The 21,162-nt window shown below is 31.7% G+C and overlaps 1 protein-coding gene across 1 annotated transcript in view; it reads left to right on the forward strand.

The window, feature by feature from the left end:
- Positions 1-10,718: 10,718 nt before the first annotated feature.
- LOC127717624 (cell division cycle protein 27 homolog) overlaps positions 10,719-21,162 on the forward strand; it is a 37,389-nt gene continuing 26,945 nt past the window's right edge. Inside the window, exons 1-4 of the mRNA XM_052223343.1 lie at positions 10,719-10,838; positions 13,615-13,690; positions 19,199-19,346; positions 20,534-20,662. Coding sequence (XP_052079303.1) covers positions 10,815-10,838; positions 13,615-13,690; positions 19,199-19,346; positions 20,534-20,662 — 377 coding nt within the window. The 5' untranslated portion in view covers positions 10,719-10,814. The remainder of the gene's footprint in view (positions 10,839-13,614; positions 13,691-19,198; positions 19,347-20,533; positions 20,663-21,162) is intronic.

Consider the following 21,162-nt stretch of genomic DNA (forward strand, 5'->3'; position numbering starts at 1 on the left):
ATTCATAGATACCGTGGGAGGACACTATTGCATTACTGTTGCTGTAAAATTCTGTTCACTTAAGAGACAAAATTTCATGACAATGGACAATATTTAATACTTTAATTCTATGAAAACAATTTAATTTTATAATTTTGATATTTTCTTCAAAGTGTTCGCCTTATATTTTCCCTGAACTTTTCTGGGTATTTCTTTGAATTTAGATGTGTTGTTGTAAATTTGTTGGTATTCATTGCCATTCAATTTTTGTATGTTTTAATTCAACTATTTCTAATACACGTTTCTTAATTAATAAAAATTCAAGTATAATAAAACGTTTTGAAGACTTTTGTATTAATTCCCATGGAGGACATACTTTAATATCAACTGTTATGAAATATTGTCCTGTGGGAGGAAACAATTTTATAACAGTTGCTGTAAAATTCTGTCCACTAAAGGGACAAAAGTTAATGGCAGTGGACATTATCTAAAACTTTAATTCTGTGAAAAACTGTCCAGGCGAACATTTTTTCACAGGACACTATTATATCTTGCACTATTCTATCGATGAACTGACATGTATTAAAACGTACTAGACACTACTGAATCAAATGCAAGGCGTTTTTTATCTGAACAAGTACTAAAAAATACAGATTCTCTTGCGAGGGCCAGTGTACTGAACATGTACTGAATAAATGAAAAAGATCTTGAAATTTGTCCTTGCAGTAAGTTCATGCATTTAAGAGTTGTTCAGTTTAAAATGACCGTTTCAGTAGTAAAAAGCATTACTAGTGAAATAGCTTAATGTTATTGATGTTAACGAAAACTAATATATACAAAGTACAGGCTATTGATAGGCTTATTTTAACAAAATGGTTACAACATTCCGTTCAGTCTTTTCGGATCGTAATTGGATCAAAGGGATACATTATTCTTCCTTATATTATCAACAGATTTCCAATACTAAACATGATATATGTACACAAAAACAAAATTAGCAAATTTGTACAAATAATGTTAAATGAAATGATAAACATAGGGAGTAAATCTTATCAAGCAGTGTAGTTTGTAATACATATTTTATACAAATAAAGGTGACTAATAAGAATGGTTGTTTAGGCATTCCCTCGTTTCATTTTTTTGCGGGAATTCGGGAATGGGCCTTTCTTTTTGAAGAAATGCGGGGTTGGGCCTTTCTTTTTGCGAGAATTCGGGTTTACACATATCGAGATTCGGTAATTGAAGATTAATTTTTCGAGATCAGGGAAGGATGTTTTATTTTGTCGGGAATTCGGGTCACATAGTCAAAACACATCTTTTTTGCAAATCATTTGAAAAGAAGGAATACGTTTGCCTGCATATTGTATAAAAATCATTAAAGAAATCTCGTGTAATACGATATTTATCCACTCTCGACAGTTAAATCTTATAAATATTTAACACGCTGGACGAGCTTCGCCTTTCAAATTTGAAAATTCAAATGTCTCGAGTGGATAAATATCGTATCACATTTGATGCAGTGGTAGAATCTTTATACCTCTGTGTCAACGGATTGTTATTTAACAACAACAAAAAAACACAATCGGGAAAAAACATATCTGAAATTTGTTTTCACACATATTTGTAATTTGGTGTATTTTCTTATTTCTAATTTCTTTAAAATGACATGCAGAGCAGTCACAAACGACACAATACTGTGGATTCATTTATCTAATGGTTACTACTTTTTTCGGATAGAAGATAGATATATGATTTCGTGGTTTTGCAAAAGTTTCCATGCAAGATTATACGAAATTTATTCTTCGTCGAGCATTCAAATTCGTGGGTTGTCTCGACCCACTAAATACACGAAAATTGGTACCCAGCGAATTATAATGAATCAACAGTAAACGTTTCCAGACTAGATGAAAAAACGTAATGGTTGTTTTAACAAAAGTAATTAAATTGTACGTTATGTCAAATTACTGTTTACGTCACAGTTCAATTTGGGGTCCTCATTGCGTTCCGCGTTTAAGTCATGTCGATTTCTTTCAAAAACAAATTCAACGATTGGGATGAGAAAAATGTACAAATTTAATTGCAGGATAAATACAATAACTGTTTAGAAAATAGGAGTAATAGCTCGCTGAAGCTCGCATTACACCTGTTTCTTAGCCTCGTACAAATACAGCTGATATTTAAAGACACTAAACAGTTATTGTATATCTATATTGCGATTGGTCTGTGCAATTTGCCTAAGTCAAAGACATCCGATTTGCATAAATTGGGAGTTGCAATAGGACTGTTTAGGACTTTCTATTTCAAACGCGAAGAAAATATGATGTACACTCCCCAGTAAAAAATAAAATAGTCAAGCCTTATAAGGTAAATTCAAATGTAAGCTGTATATACTTTTCTATTTACAACTAAAATCCAACAGTCCTTTTAATTGACTCTACACACAATTACACATTTTGCCTATTTACAACTAAAATCCAACAGTCCTTTTGATTGACTATACACATAATTACACATTTTCAGTATAGGTGTTTTAACATCATCATTACTTTATTTCAGCAAATTATTTCAAATCAAAAGCAAACAAAATCAGCAATAATTGTTTGGTGACCAATCAGCGGCCTCGGGTTCACGTATTGCTTTTCTTTTTTTAAAGGAAGCAACTTAAATTGTTTTTATGTAAATAGATCAATTAGTACAAGAGCAATAGCGTATTGAAAACTTGTGTCCCTCTTTTTATAAAACAACACAAACAATGGAATATATAGCAGACTTGACTAAAACCGATTTTAAAGGCCGATATATATGTGAATTACAAACAAACACGATTCACAGAGATATTACGCTACAAATGAAGCTTAATTTCTAGGTATACATTACACAAACATGCACTAGATATCAATATGCACGTCCATTTAAAAAGGTAACGGAATACTAAGAAAAAAAACGTGGGTGTGTTATAAAATACTTCCGAATTATTCGATACCAAAATATCTCCGCGTCAAGGTCGGAGAGCACTGGAAGGTTTGTTTGTTTGTTTGGTTTGGGTTTTTTTTTAGAGAGAAAGAGCTCCCCATCCGCATCAAGTCAGAGGACACAAGCATCAGAAAACATGAAATATTGGGCATTGAGATCAATAGTTCAATCACCATGCAGACTTATCGTAGCAATCTTCTAAAACAATCTTGATGAGTATGCTGCTTTCTACAATCACCACTACCCCGACAAAAAATGCTTGTGCATGACAAATTCTGTTCGTACAAATAGTTTTGCCTTTACATGTACCAACAAGGTCCTGTAAAAAGTCCGATTTAATATATACTGGAACTATAGAGCTATTCCCCATATCCATATCCCAAAGGTGATCTAGGTGTTGGTTTGGCGATGTACTAAGCATTCATCCAGACGTACACGTAGAGTGAAACTCGAAGAATGTGCTGTCTGAATGATGCCTCTGAAGGAGGTAGTCTCACGAAGGAAGCATTTTTAGATAGCTCCGACTTAACTCTTTCTTTCATTGAGATCTTCATGTACTGATTGAGCATTGCTTCTGGGGTCATATAGATCCGCGATGAATTATCCCACTGCATCAGATGTGTCGATATTAGAAACAGCTAGATTGACAAACCTAAAAATGTATCGACGCCTTATGATCAAGTTGTCTTGTTTTTGCCAATTCCGACAAATTAAGACGTATCTCATCCTATAAGAGCGTGGACAGCATGTAGTGTGCCAAACATCACTAGTCCAATAACTTTGCATATGTCTTGAACAGGTAAAAACCGTCTTGCCTCTTTGGTTTAGGAAACGCATCCAGTCTGAAACCACAATTCATCATGTTTGACATCTGGAGAAAATACCTTATACAAAGAAGTAAAAACATAAGTGTCTGATGATTTTTTTACAATGCGACCCCTGGAATTTCTTTTTACCATCTGTTCATTAGGAAACAGAGACGGCAGAATAATTCTTATATCTGTCTTTTCCTGAGTATACTGAACATCTGATTACAGTCACTTGCAGATCCGGCACAAAATTGTTTCTCAGTCTCTAGATTATAAAAAGATCCCACTTGGAATAAAGTCGATGTACAATACCTATACCGTCTTTGATCAAGGGTGTGCTGGTTTATAATGCAGGGATATCACACACTCAGCTTAAGGTATACATTTCCGTACAGTACCGGTATCATATGAGAGTGCATTGTAATCATTTTTCGTAAAAAAAATAATTGTCATCTACTAACCAGGCAAAAATATTTATCAGAGAGGTAGGAATAAACTGTAAAGCTGTAAGAAAACTAAATTCTGACGGAGATGGATAGTGATAATTTGAAATTTCGACCGATCGTACACTGCACAATTTTTTCCGCATCATGAAGGGTCTGGAAGAAAGGAACACTTTGTATCTAGATAACAAACAGATCATCGTGTAGACTTTCTGATAGTTTTTGGAAAGCAACATCATGCTCCAACTGTACATGTATATCATATATCAGTAACCGCTGTGGATTGTAAACTTGGAATTGATAGTAAATAGCAAAAATAAGTATATTTCAGTGACCGCTGTGGATAGCAAAACTGGAATTGATAGTAAAGGCAAAAATAAGTTATTTCTGGTATATTTATGTTCATATAATACAGAAAAACGCGAAAATAATTGAAATCAATAGAAAACCAAAAAAAATACGGATTTTGGAAAAAAGTGGGAGGGCAAAAAAAAATTGTCCTGTCCCCAAGAACCTATGGTTTAAATTCGGAAATCTCAACAAGAATAAAAACACCTCAAAAGTTGTTTAACCTTAACACCTGTACTAATCCAACCATCTAGAAACAAACATCGATACACATTTATATTCTAATTAACCAAAATTAAGAAAATGCACATTTAATTCATTGTGAAAAACACAGCCAATCATAAGTCAGGTAAAAATAAGAAGAGGGAGCGCAACTTTACTTATTGAGGTGGAAATTGGATAGTAAAACTGCTATATGATGAGTATCATAAAAAGGCTTGTAAAATTTAATTCATATGTTCTGTCAAACTTTGATATATTAAAATTTCTTAAGTATTGGTTGTTCCGCTATTTCTTGTCATATTCGACTACGGGTGATGTATGTAAGAAATTTGATATACTTTGACAGACGGTAAGATTGAAAAAATGTCGCATGCAATTGAAAAGTTCCAATTCACTCCACATGTATTTTCAAATGATTTTCAATGTTTGATATTAAATGAAAGCTGATATATTACTCTTCCATAGTATAGTAAATATTTGCTGATATCTTCATTCAGGAATTAATTATAAGCGTTCCCGTGTTTGATAATGAAAAAGAAAAAAATCGAAAAATCACGCTTTATCACGATTTTACAAAAAAACTGCACTGTGGGAAAACTCTACGACAGGACTTAAATGATAGTATGATGTTTACTCTATCATCATGTGGATTTTCAGCCGTGAGGTATGTCGGTCCATTAAACTCTTTAAATAAGCCACTTTTTCTTGATTTGTCAGTAAACTATGTGGAGTATTGAACTCACGACTAACGTACAAGCTTGATGATATTGACTTCCTATGTTACGAACAAAACGGTATTAGAAAAGGACGTAGTACTGTCGACCATTTAAGTAAAATGTTACAGTCACTTTGTTCTCTTTTTAATAATGTATAGTCTTGTGTTAAAGTAAATGGTAACTTAACAGAATGGTTTGATGTAAATTGTGGTCTAAAGCAAGGGTGCATGTATCCTTTCGCCTCTGTTATTTAATATCTGTATAAACGATCTTGTTGATGAAATTAAGAAATTAAACATAGGTATAGACATTGAAAATCATAAATTGTATCTAAAACTGAGAATGAGAGTAATTTACAAAAAATATTAGATGTTTTGAATATATGTTGTTGTACTTATGACCTTACTTTTAATTTAGAAAAATCTAAAATAGTACATTTTAGAACACAGTCTGTATCTAGATCAAATTTTCTATTTGTGTTTAAAGATAACAATATTGATATTGTTTTCCAGTATACATGTTTAGGTTTATTGTTTACTGAGCATTTAAGCTATGATAATATAGCAAAATCAGTTGCTGAAGCCGCTAGTAGATCAGTATCTAAATGTAAAGCTAACGGTGGTTGTCAATATTGTACATTTACAATATTGTTTGATACGCTTGTATGGTCTGTAATTTTAAATCATGGTGCCTCTATATGGTGAACACGTGATTTTTCATGGATAAATAAATAAACTGTTATCACAGAGATATGTCTCGCTTTTTTTGTAATTTTGATAATGTAAATGTTGAAATTAAAATAGCAATACTTTAACATACAAGTTATGCAAATATTCAAAGTCGATGAACCATGACTGAAGGTACATGGCTAAACAATCTCCATGGAAATGAGATGTGCCCATGCTAATACAACTGCATACCAAATACCATTGACTTATTATAAGTCGTTCCCTTTAAACAAACACAAACTATGTAAAAGTTTCAAAGTCAATGAACCATGATGAGGGGATGGGGCTATAAAATCTCCATGGAAGTGATACTTGCAAATGCCAATAATGTGCATACCAAATATCATTGACTTAACATTAGCGATTTAGCAGTTCATCTTAAACTGATCTAATCACAAAATAATACATGTAAACTAAGCAAAAGTTTCAAAGTCAATAGACCATGACTGAGGGGTTGGGGCCAACTATTCTCCATGGAAATGAGATGTGCTCATGTTTATATAACTGAATAGCAATTAACATTGGCCTACCACGAATGGTTCCCCTTGAACTGACCTAATCACAAACTAATACATGTAATCTAAGTAAAATTTTCAAAGTCAATAGACCATGACTAAGGGGGCGGAGCCAAATAATCTCCATGGAAATGAAATATGCCAATGCTTATACAACTGCATACCAAATATCATTGACCTACCACTAGTGGTTCCCCTTGAACTGACTTAATCATAAACTAATACATGCATGTAAACTAAGCAAAAGTTTCAAAGCCAATAGACCATGACTAAGGGGGCAGGGCCAAATAATCTCCATGGAAAAGAGATGTGCCAATGCTTATACAACTGCATACCAAATATCATTGACCTACCACTTGTGGTTCACCATAAACTAGACCTAATCACAAACTAATACATTGTTGACGACGCCGCCGCCGCCGCCGCCGACGCCGGAAACAGCATACCTATGTCTCGCTTTTTGACTCCATCAAGGCGAGACAAAAATAGAGCCATGCACCTTTTCATGGGTGTAGGAAAATATACACCTGTATGTTTGTTTATTCTGCATTGGCTAGAGGTATAGAGAAGGGTTGAGATCTCACAAAACATGTTTAACCCCGCCGCATTTTGCGCCTGTCCCAAGTCAGGAGCCTCTGGCCTTTGTTAGTCTTGTATGTTTTTAAATTTTAGTTCATTTATATTTTTTGGAGTTTAGTGTGACGTCCATTTTCATTGAACTAGTACACATTTTTGTTAAGGGGCCAGCTGAAGCGTGCCTCCGGGTGCGGGATTTTCTCGCTGTGTTGAAGACCCATTGGTGGACTTCAGCTGTTTTTTACTCTCCGGTCGGGTTGTTGTCTCTTTGACACATTCCCCATTTCCATTCTCAATTTTACCTAATATTTCTTCATATGGTGACATGGGCTGGATGCCATGCAAAATCAAACATTGGACTAGTGTTTTTAGAAATTGGGCAAGATTAAATAAAATGAATCGATGAGATAGAGTAAATAAAAAGGTGTTCCTATGGGGTAACACATGTAAAAGAGTAAATAAGTAACATTTTTGAGTAAAAATAGGTTTAAAGAACATGATATGGAATATCTGTGTAATGGTGCTATTTTAAACAAGGTTTCAAATAAGAATATTGAAAATGTATCTTTTGAAAAATTTAAGGAAGAATGGTATGACAAAATTATGTCAAATGATAAAAATAAATTACGTACACATAGACTGTTCAAAAATGTATATGGTGTAGAAAAGATGTAGTGTAGCGCCCATCAGAGTTGAAACTGTTCGTATCGAAAATATTGATATTGAAAATAGAGTATGATTTAATTGTACTGTTTCTTGTTTTGTCTTATGAAAGTGTGAATGATCGTGTCAAATTCTGTAATGCCCGAAAGGGCCCTGTGATTTGGAAAACAAAGAATTTCAATTTCAATTTCCAGTACACATAAAGTTTATATACATTATGCACATAGCTGACATATATTTTTCTGTGTTAAAAAGTAAAATAACAAAAATATCGAACTCCAAGGAAAATTCAAATCGGAAAGTCCCTTATAAAATGGCAAAATTAAAAGCTCAAACACATCAAACGAATGGGAAACAATTGTCATATTCCTGACTTGGTACCGTGTGTGATCTGTCAAATATTTATTACATGTTTACTTAAAAAAGTGATAATTAATTTCAATCCAAACTTTGATCTGGACGATTAATGTTTGGTCTGGGTTCTTTTCAGTATATAAATCCGTTGTAAAATTCAAAATCCGATATCTTCTTATTTTGTTATATATATAGCTCTCAGTGGCGGATCCAGGGGGGGTTGGGGGTTTGGGGGGGGACTAGGGGTGAAACCCCCCTTTTTTTAACGATCAATGCATTTGAATGGGGACATATGGTTGGAACCCCCCTTTTAAAAATGGCTGGATCCGCCTCTGGCTCTCTATATAATATTTCAGTGACCGCTGTGGATAGTAAACTTGGAATTGGTAGTTAAATAGCAAAAATAAGTTATTTCAGTTAATATAATCAGAGACATATAATACATAAAAATGCCGCGAAAATAATTGAAATTAATAGAAAACAAACAAAAAAATAACGGATTTTGGCAAAAGGGGGAGGACTAAAAAAATTGTCCTGTCCCCAAGTACCTATGGAATGATATTGCTAATAAAATTTAATATTCGGGAGAACTTAGAAAAAGGTTATAGTTTTCCAAAGGTTGCCATAGATGTTATATCTCTCTATAATTAATATGGGGTTACACTAATGTCCTGACAATGTCCTGACAATGTCCTGACAAAGTCCTGACGGATATGAAAATGCTAATTACGTTTTCATTATTTAAAGGATTTACTTTAAATTTGGAACCAAGCAAGATGACAACATATATTTAATAAATAAAAGAAAAAAAATTAAAAAAAATATTTTTAAGAGTTAGAAAACTTGACCTGACCAACTTCGACTTTGAAATCACTAATGTCCTGACCGATATGAAACGGCTTAATACTTTTTTATTATTCACAGGATAGACTTCAAATTCGATATCAAGGAAGATTAAAACATTTAATACAAAAATATAAGAAAAAAATGAAAAAAAAATATTTTTAAGAGTTAGAAAACTTGACCTGACCAACTTCGACTTTGAAATCACTAATGTCCTGACCGATATGAAACGGCTTAATACTTTTTTATTATTCACAGGATAGACTTCAAATTCGATATCAAGGAAGATTAAAACATTTAATACAAAAATATAAGAAAAAAATGAAAAAAAAAATATTTTTAAGAGTTAGAAAACTTGACCTGACCAACTTCGACTTTGAAATCACTAATGTCCTGACCGATATGAAACGGCTTAATACTTTTTTATTATTCACAGGATAGACTTCAAATTCGATATCAAGGAAGATTAAAACATTTAATAAAAAAATATAAGAAAAAAATGAAAAAAAAATAATTTTTAGAGTTAGAAAACTTGACCTGACCAACTACGACTTTGCCGCGACTAATGTCCGGACCGATATAAAACTGCTAATTTCTTTTTTATCTTTGGAAGGATTAACTTCAAATTTAGTAGCAAGGAAGATTTCGACATTTAACAAAGAAATAAAAAGAAATGAAAAGAAAACAAATATTCAAAAGACCAAAAAACTTGACTTGACCAACATAGGCTATTCACCAAAAAAGACATGTTCGTTTAAAAAATAGAAAGGCTATGTATATTTCTTAAATAAATGTCTTTAAGTTTGATAAATATCAATATTTTATTTAAGGTAAGAGGTTAACATTTTCTTTCAGTTAGAAAATTGATCAGGACAAGTTCGACAATGTCAGGTCAATATATTTTTACCCTTGCAATACTTGTTCACATTTTTTTCTTTTTGTCATTTAAATATTAAATAAAATATTGATATTTATCAAACTTAAAGACATTTATTTAAGAAATATACATAGCCTTTCTATTTTTTAAACGAACATGTCTTTTTTCTTATATTTTTTTATTAAATGTTTTAATCTTCCTTGATATCGAATTTGAAGTCTATCCTGTGAATAATAAAAAAGTATTAAGCCGTATCATATCGGTCAGGACATTAGTGATTTCAAAGTCGAAGTTGGTCAGGTCACGTTTTCAAACTCTTAAAAATATTTTTTTTCTTTTTTTTCTTTTATTTATTAAATTAATGTTGTCATCTTGCTTGGTTCCAAATTTAAAGTAAATCCTTTAAATAATGAAAACGTAATTAGCATTTTCATATCCGTCAGGACTTTGTCAGGACATTGTCAGGACATTAGTGTAACCCTCTCACGCTACTATCTAAAATTCATCCTGAATAATCCCATAACAGGTTGACCAGGTAATCGATGCTTAGACCCCCTAAAAAATTCACAACTGTGTATATTATTTAGAAGGTATTATTTGTTTAATATGCGTGTTAACTACAAAAGAGCAGGGTCCCAGAAAGTAACCAGTTTAGAATTATCGCCCCTGTGACCCAAATATTATTGAAATCGAGGCGGTTAAAAAAGAATGAATACAATCAACGAAAGTGTGAAAGACTGGGCAAATAAAACGTAAAATAGAAGTAATATGTTACTTCAAGAACCCGTACAGGTATGAAAACTGACCATGCTAATGAATGGCTAAACACACTTACCCATATTAAGTCACATCTCTTATAAATAAAGTGTAATAGAGCTGAAAGACGGACAGAACAACTAAAAGTGACAAGAAACCAAATAACAGGTGTCTTATTGTTTATCGTAAATTTCTTCCCTTTAATACTTTAATTTAAAGACATTCGAAAATAGAATTTAGGATTCTACACGTTCCAATACAGATACAGATAGAATTGGTATCAACAATGTGCTCAGAGGTATGGATAAATTATTTAACAGTCCTAACTGAACCCAAGACCATTGTCATGATAGTTGGCAAGGACCAGTTCCCTCAGAAATTCAGTTTTCGTTCAACATGCCTTAACAGTAAGGTCATTTTGAATCACTCTTTCTGTATATACATGATATAAGCAGTTACTAAAAATTGATTTGAGTGTAGGTTCCGTCTTGAAACACATTAAATTCTCAAGGGGTCTGTATTGTGCTAATTTGAGGACCAGTTAATATCTATCAAGAATACCATGCATCATTAATCTGGAAGAGCATGATTTATTTACTAGTTGTTATTGTAATACTTTGTGTCATTTGTGTGATGACTCAAGCTATTTCCAACTGAATGTTACTGATTGTTTGTATGTTATGCTTTTAAACCACTGTCCAAAATTGGGGAAAGTGTTTAACGGTCTGAGATTCTGCGTGACATTAGTGCCCACCATGCCCACAGGCATGCAATATATGGGTCATTTTCAAAAAATGTCGAATTATCAGTACATCTATTCTAAATTTTTTATTTCTAATGGAAAATGCAGTTGTAAGTGTTTAAATGAATGATTGTAGTATTTATGAGTCAGGACATTAATAATAAGTCTGATTTTTGCGTAATTGTGGTGTGTACAGTGTCAGGGAAACACATTTCAAATATTTGTTTTCCTATTTTCTGATTGCCTTGATCATGTTGATATCTTTAAAAGGGAATTTTTTAAATATTAATTAAAACTCCAATGCAAAAATCTAAGCTTCTTTATTCATGTTATTATTATATGAAACATTTTTTCTACAAACAAAATTTAATCAGCTTACATGAAGTTCATGTCCATCCTGTGACTGCTACTTAAATCAACCGTTAAATGTTCTCCCTATGAGTATTGAACTAGTCAGTGTTGATTTCAAAAGCGCAAAGTAGCCTAAACATTTAACACAGCACATTTCTTGTATAACAGTGTAGAGAAAAAAAATTCAACACATTTAGTGAAATAAAATAGTGGGTACTTTTTTGTCATGTTACCAACATATTTATTAATTACACCAATATTATACTGGTAAAAAGTGCAATAACATGTTGGAAACCAAAATCACAACAGAAAAACATTATCACTTCATCAAAGGGAATAGTTATTTCACAACAACATTCAAAAATGAAGAAATTTGTCTATCCTGTTACTATGGTTGCTATGGTAACAGTAACAGGATAGACAAAAGTAGACGGAAACATTTTAAAATTTTTTATGATAACATATATTTTACACATAATGAAATGTTTCGTTGTTTGAACTCACCTCAAGATTATAAAGTCTTATTCATCGCAATTTAGCATTTGCAGATGCAATACTGCTATCGGTAACAGGATAGAACTTATTATGGTGATATATCATTAACGTACGTTCCTTTTACCAACAAAATAAAAACAAAAGTAAACCAACATGTGAGGGAATTGCTTGATGTTGGGTTTATTAGAAAGAGAGAAAAAATGCTGAACATTATGAACTGCTATCTTATACTTGCATTACCGATGGTTATTTTTATAACCTTTGAAAACCAGTTTTTAGAGGCATTTTTCAGTACAGCATGCAAAATTGACAAATAATCTATCATTTCACAGAATGAATATATATAGAAATTTTTACTCTTGAAAACCAACTTATTGGCTACGAAAAACAAGCTTTAAATTTTATCTAAACCTCTTCTAAATAACCAGAAATTTCTTTTGAACATGGTAACACGAGAGACAAAATATTGCACCACCTATCAAAAAATGTTTCAATATAATTTCTTGTATGACATTATCAAGATTGCATCTTTTTATATGTTGTTCTGTAAGTACTGTTTGTTTTGATTTGCTAAAGACAAGGGTAGTTTGAATTAATAACTTTAAATCAAATTTGCAATTTCAAAATTCAACAATTTTTGAAAAATACTCATATGCGTCTGACTTATAAGATTTTGGTCAAACCAAACTAAAATGAATGTTGTGGCGAACTTATTGTACACCCTTCTATTTCAATGATTTCCTAGCAAAACGATTCATGTCACCATAGTCACAGCTTTTAATTGTGAAGCATTCATTCAATTGTATATGTGTGTCTATTACACCTCTTCAATTTACTAAATATTACATAAAATGACCTTTCAATTGGAATTTACTTCTTTACTTTCTAATATTTTGCTACCGCCATCTTCAACTCAAACCGGATGGACAGTAAAAAATACAATTGCTGGTGAAATCATATTTTCCAAACTTGTGCATTGAATTGAATTACATTATCCTGAAACTCAAAAAGAACATCTCTGTCATGAATAATAAAAATGAAAATGAATTTTGAGAGGGTTTAGGAATTTATCATCCCGAAATTTAGAAAAATGTTGGGTTTTTGCCATAGGGAATGGGTTAGAATACCGGACCCTGTGGAATGCTAGAAAAATCCATGTCACCAGTAATTATGCTTGGTCAGAAATACAATATTATAAGCATGACATCAATGAATCTATTTCAGGCAGCAATATGGGATTCCTTGAACCATTATGCCTATACAGATGCCACCTTCCTGGCAGAAAGATTATATGCAGAAGGTAAACATGGATAAAGCTTAATAAAATTACGTAAACTTTGAATTTCAATTAGATATTTGTTTCTTAAACTTAAAGCGCTGAGAGCTGAAACACATGCATTTATCAAGCTTATAATTCAAGTTTCCAATTACTCTCGGAAAAATTGTATTATTTGACAATTCAGTAAAATATGCAGAGTTTTACACATGAGGTCATTAAACATGTTAAAGAATACTGGATATCAGAATTGCATTTGGCATTCTGCTTGAAATTCAAAATTGACAGTATTACCTAGAAAATTTCACTTGGACATGTTGGATCAAAGAAAACAACTGTACTTTGTCTCAAAATATGAATTTTGTTTGTACTCAGCTTGATACAGGATAGAATTACTTGCATTCTGCCTATTTCTAAGCCTTGTACAAATACATTTTATATTTCAAGACAGTGAATGTTTAGTTGTCTTTCCTATGCATTTCTAGGAATATTATTGGTTAAAAGCGACCACATGGAGACGCTGTATATTTAATATGGGGATACATGTATTAGGCATGGTTTATTTTTATACATGGTTAGTAGTAGTGTTATGTTCCTTTATAAAAACAACACAGCGTTGAGGAAAAATCTGAAACATTTCACCCGGACAATAGACGAAGAAATTGATGATGAATGCAGAAAACACATTAAAAGCTTACAAGTTGTTATTGTTGGCATATAAATTTGTTTTTGTGTATACCAATTGAAGTAGGTTCTATATATATTGAAAATTTGATCACTTCGATAGGCTACTAGTCACATGTTAAGATAGTTGGTAAGATAAATTTCATATGGTGTTCGCTCTGACCCCATATAGAATTTACTGACCCATATATATCTTATTAGGTCACTAGCACACTGTGTAGCTTATATCATGTATATTATTGTATATACATGTACAATGTATAGATGTACCAACAAATAGAAATTGACTAGCAATAATCAAGAGGTAGTCATTTGACAGTGGTATGTTCGTAGATCTTTAATATAAAAAAAAATATGAGTTAATTATATTTTATGAAATATGTAAATACTTCTAACAATATCACAAACTGATGTGAAACAGTTCAGTTGTAATTACAAATTTTGTTGATTTATAATCATGATTATCGCAATCCAAGAGGTTAAATAATCAATGACCTTTTGATATGATAAGAAAGTAAACTAATTGAACAAAATGTCAATCATGCCAATGTCAACAAGTAATCATATATAAGATGGTTATTGTCTTAACATGTACTTTTATAGAATAATGTTGTCATAATCAAGGATCCGGAAATTTTTCCACACAATTTCGGTCATTTTGAGATGATTGAAAAGTTGGTGCCCCTTTCCATGTCAACTTGAGTCTTGACTAGATTCATAGCATCAACGAACTTGTATTGCTGTTTCATCGCATTTACTAAGTAAATGTCTTACCATACACCTTTCCATTTTCTACTGGTATGCCCCGCCCCCCTTAGCAACACATGGCAACCCAGCATCCTTGGTCAAGCTAATCAACAAAATGGCGGTTATTATGAACATTGAATAATAACAAAGTAAAGAATTTGTTATAACAAATATAAATTAGAGCAATATATTGTTCATATATTTGTTTTTGTGTTAAAGTATGATGAAACAGTTACTCCTGAAGAGTTGAGAGATAAATTTATTACATTTTGAAGAAATTATGTCTATTTATACTGAATAAAAAGAAACAATTAAAATATTGCAAATTTTAAGCTATTAAATTAACCTCATTCCACAAAAATGTAATCTAACAACTAGATATAGAATATAACATTGCATGATTGATAAGATAAATTACAGGTTTAATTAAGCATGGCTAATGAATGCTGATAAGTGTGTTTACTGTGTAGACAAACACAGCATGGGTCAACTTGTAAAACAAGCATCCTTGCTCCAGTAGCTATTAGATTATTTATCAAATAACATTTAACCGGTTTTCTTATATTTTTTATGGTTTTTATATCCATAGATAACTTATGATAATTAAAATTCTATCACTAAGTAAAAAATAAAGAAGAAAAGAAAATTAATTTATTATTTGCTTACATGAATATTTGGTCATTGTAGTTCGTCTTTGTTTTAAGTCTATGTACAACTCTTGTCCTTAACAGGAATCTTTGCACATTGTAATCACCATTTTTTCAAATTAAGAAAATAAAATATATCCGATACTTCTCACTTCCTTTCATTTTTGTCGAGCCTTCGACTTTTGTCGAAAAAGCGAGACATAGCGATCCTACATTCCGTCGGCGTCGTCGTAGTCGTCGGCGGCGTCCACAAATATTCACTCTGTGGTTAAAGTTTTTGAAATTTTAATAACTTTCTTAAACTATCCTGAATTTCTACCAAACTTGGACAGAAGCTTGTTTATGATCATAAGATAATATTCAAAAGTAAATTTTGTAAAAAAAAAAATCCATTTTTTCTGTATTTTACTTATAAATGGACTTAGTTTTTCTGCCAAGAAACATTACATTCACTCTGTGGTTAAAGTTTTTGAAATTTTAATAACTTTCTTAAACTATCCTGGATTTCTACCAAACTTGGAAAGAAGCTTGTTTATGATTAAAAGATAGTATCCAGAAGTAAATTTTGTAAAAAAAAAATTCCATTTTTTCCGTATTTTACTTATAAATGGACTTAGTTTTTCTGCCAGTTAACATTACATTCACTCTGTGGTTAAAGTTTTTAAAATTTTAGCAACTTTCATAACTATCCTGGATTTGTACCAAACTTGGACAGAAGCTTGTTTATGATTAAAAGCTAGTATCTAGAAGGAAATTTTGTTAAAATTTTGTTCAATTTTTTCCGTATTTTACTTATAAATGGACTTAGTTTTTCTTCCAGTTAACATTACATACAGTCTGCAGTTTAAGTTTTTAAAACATTTATTAGATTCATAAACTATCCTGGATTTGTACCAAACTTGGACAGAAGCTACTTACAATCAAACGATGGTATAGAAAGGAATATTTTTATTAATTTTTTTCCTCATTTTTGTTGAGCCTGCGATTAACAGCAAAAGTAGGCGAGACACTGGGTTCCGCGGAACCCTTACGAATTTTTTTAAATTCATACACAAAATTTGAAAAAGGTCAAGTACAATCAGCCTGGGAACAGTATCTGATAATATATTAATATATATGTTCCTGAATCAGCTAATACTCTCAGAGTAGACCAAAGTCATATCAAAATTAAACATTATCTTACTTGTTATGAAGCATCTATTGAAATATATTTTTGTATTATTATTTCAGTTTCCACTCTGTCTTATAACAAAATGCTAGCAATGAGGGCATTATAAACAGAAATACTTTCATTTTTATACATTTTGTACTTAAAAAGAATTCACTACATCATTCCATGCAGACTTTCAGATCAGTAATTCTTATTTCCATCTCATTCCAATGAGGTTGTATATAATTTTTCATCCAGATTAAATTTAAGGTGAGAAAACGTACATTATCTCTAAAACAATTTGATTGTTAAAGAAAATGGAATAGTTCTTGTATAAATATCATATTGGAAAATTGAAATTTTGTATAAAATCTGTCAATCCAAAAGATGATCAATACCCTGAAGTTTTCAGTTTAAACTGCATCCAAGTACAAATATTTTAACATTTCATCATTTGAATAAAGTTAGGGATGAATTGTTCTATGTAATTGAAATTGGAAAGGTGTCAATTATTTTGTTGCTGAATCTTTACTATATTATAATTGTAATTTCCAGAATTTTTACATACTAACTTGTATGTTTTATTGTATAAAATTTTAAATTAATGCAAAAGATATCAATTTCAACTCAGTTTGTACACCAATTGAAATCTTGTGTTTCAGAATATATTTATTTTTTTATTTTTCAAAATAGCATGTAAACAATATATATAATTTCCTTTTTAATTGATTTATTAATAACTTTCATACATTGAAACAAATTTTTTATTGTTTCAAGTTGACAAATTGACCTTCCTCTACCCTCTAACATTGATTCCTTTCCCAAAAACAAATTCTGGACGAAGTAATTGTGAAAATTTAAAGAAATGTTAGATCAAATTAACTGTTTAGATAAGAATGTTTGACCGAGGTTATGGCCGACAACACGTGCTGCTACCTAATGTTTACACATGTGGTAAATTTTCCACATGTGATTGGTCAGTTAACTGATGATTGACAGGAGAGTGGAAAGGTGTATTACCATGAAGAACAGTTTAGGGAAGGCAATAGTTTAAAATTGAAATGATTTTAATGACTCAAAATGGTAAATCTCTCAGACATTGCTTATGTTTCTTTCGATTTGACAAAAGTTAAAACCGGAAGTTTGCGATAAAGTTAAAGTACGAATAATTCCGGATTCATTTCCGGGATTTGTTTTGTTTATCAAATTGACAGGAAATCACCGGCTTTTTATGTTTTTTTTATTTTATTACCTTTAAAAGTGTTTGAATGTAACAGACAATAGTTGCACTCGTTTAATTTAGCATGAAATCAATTTGCATTTTACGATTAAATATTAAATTTGCTGAAGACAATTTCACGCATGCGTATTATACAGTAGATAAAGCACATGAAAAAATACTTTTTTCTCCGTGAATTTAGGTTTAATTTTTAAATCAGATTTGATGATTGTCTTTGCTGAAAAGTAATTAAATAATGAATACACTTGTCAGGGAATTTCAATTATTGTTAAGATATTATTCTGAGCTTGTGATCACTGTCAAGTGTGAATTAAAACCACAGGACTGAGGTAAAAAGTGATTAGCGATCATTAGCCAATGTTTCCCGGAGGCATTGATATAGATATTAGGAGGTCCCTCAGGATTATCAAACTACTTGAGTGGCAGTTTTATTACAGGAAAGGGATTATAAACAAAACAAGTGATCACAACTTACCGTGACAAGACAGTGCAAAATGGCGATTAAGAAATCCGATTTCAAACATTGAGTCAATGAAATGACCGAAATTACTTCTTTAAAAAAATAAAATTTGTCCTAAATCCCAATTACTCGTTTAGGACAAATAGTTTCATCGTAGGACATGACTGGCATATATGACCGTTTCCGGACCCTTGGTCATAATCAATTATATTTTCAAGCATGAATAGATACATGAGATAACTCATGTAACTTGAAAATATGTTATAAAATTCTTCTTTTTTTTTCATTTCCACACATCACCAAAATTAAAACTGCTAAATTATTTTGTATACTTTTTCTTTCAAAACAGCAAAATTATACACCTGACAATACCATGAATACAGTAACTGAAAAAGATATTTTATATCAAATGGGACTTTTACCATTTCAAATGTTATCATGGCCATTGTGTTATGCTAATGTGACAAAATTGATAACAGAAATTGATGCTGATATCCTGCAGTGGATTAAATCCATCCATTTCACTCGGATAAAAAGAGGATGTTTTAATTTAGAACAATTGTATCTCACAGCAAAAAATGAAATAAATGTTCATACATTTCAGTCTCAAATGACGATGCCCTACACTTAGTTGCAACATGTTACTACAGATCAGGCAAACCAATCAAAGCCTATATGACGTTACAGAAACATGGTTGTCCTACACCACAGTGTAAATATCTCCTGGCTAAATGCTGCATGGATATGAATAAGTGAGTATTGTAGATTTAAATACAGTCAAACCTGCTTTGAAGGTCATTTCTTTTAAGAAAACTATCATTTTTTTAACCACATCTTGGCAGGTCACCATATTCTTGTCCTGCCTCAATATCTTAAATGGCTAGCAATGTCATGAGCAATTTCATTGTCTTGTCATTATCCAGAAATTGAATAGGTACATGTAAATTGAAAACAAAAATTTTGGGAAATTCATACTTACATGACTTAATAGATTACAAAAATATACAATTTTGGAAATTAAATACTGTTAAATTTATTCATCACAATAATGTTTGAAGGACCTTAAGCATGTTAAACTAAAACACAGATTCCAGTTTATGTTTTGCAACATTCATAAAGAATTAGATCTTTTTTTATGAAGCATTTAACTTTTGATATCAATCAGTCATGTGTCAGTAGATATTGGATTTAATATGGACTAGGTAAATAATGAAGAATTTTGATAAGAAAAAAGGGCACCCTCTACAATTTCAATAACAAAGATGGCGGAACTTAAACAAACATCGCAAAATCGAGTTTTTCTGTGTCTGATACTTTAACCAGCACCCTGTCTGGCTATTTAAGTGTTGGAGTCAAAGACATTCTTTTACTTTAGGGTTTATGGTTCATTCATGGTTATGGTTAGGTTAGGAGATGTTCTAGGTATGGGTTAGGTTTTAGGGTTAGCGCTAGTGTTAGGTTTAGGTATGGGTTAGGGTAAGGTTTAGGGGTAAAGGATAGTTTAGTAAAGCTCTATATGGGTTGGGACCCCTAAAGTAAAGACGGCCAAAGACTGTGGACAATTCAGTTCAGAATTTGGGAATAACATGTTCATTTCCTTGAATACTGGATGGGTTGTGTTTGGATCGAGAATTTTTCAAAAATCAGGAGACAACATTGGGGAATAATTGTTACTGAAAATCAAGGTGGACATAAACTTCTCCCTGGAGCCTCTCTAGAGTGATGTCCGCAATCCTAGAGCAACGGTCACTTTGCCTGATGTGGTGACCCCAGACTTTCTAATAAAAAAGTCTAGCATGACCTGATGAATATGATTCTTTAAGAAGTTTTGAATATCAGGAATATGGATTCAAACTAAGTGAAGTCCTCAGAACATTTTATCATTTGTTAATTGAGTTATAAGCTTGGTATTATCAATTGTTATAAATTTTATTTTCAGGCTACCTGAAGCTGAAAGTGTCCTTGCAGGAAATATTGTAAATGCTAAATCTAAAACACATGAAGAAATCGAGACTGAATTTGGTGGTCTTGCTTGTCATGTCTTCTCAACTCTCGGTGCTATGTATAGGTAAGAAACTTCTCACATTCAGGAATATTTAACAGACTTTGGCCTTAAGATATAACAATAATGAAAGAAAACCAGGCCAGCAGGCAAGTTACTTTTGGGTTGAAATAAACCTGTATCAATTTACCTCGCCTTGGACCTGTAGCAGAAATGATCACATTTGTTGCTTTATAGATTACATCAGCTGACATAAAGTTTAGCAAGCATAAGTCATTGAAATTATTACAGATGTGGCGAGATACCAGCAAACATGTATTTCTAACATGACTCTTCTTTTACCTTGTAAACAAAGCCATATTCCAGTCAGGGAAATTACTTAAATGAGTGATTAAGAAATCACTGATTCAAGTAACATTTTTCCAGATATGTTGGAAGTAAGAGTTGTTTCTTTAATAATCACCTTTTTAAGTAGTACAAATAAGTCAATAGACTAAGTGATTTAATTTTATTGTAGCTTTAAATATATAATACTAATGATCTATAGGGACTAATTATATTGCTAA

The sequence above is a fragment of the Mytilus californianus genome, unplaced genomic scaffold (assembly GCF_021869535.1).
Source record: "Mytilus californianus isolate M0D057914Y unplaced genomic scaffold, xbMytCali1.0.p SCAF_10, whole genome shotgun sequence".
Classification (NCBI taxonomy): Eukaryota; Metazoa; Mollusca; class Bivalvia; order Mytilida; family Mytilidae; genus Mytilus; species Mytilus californianus.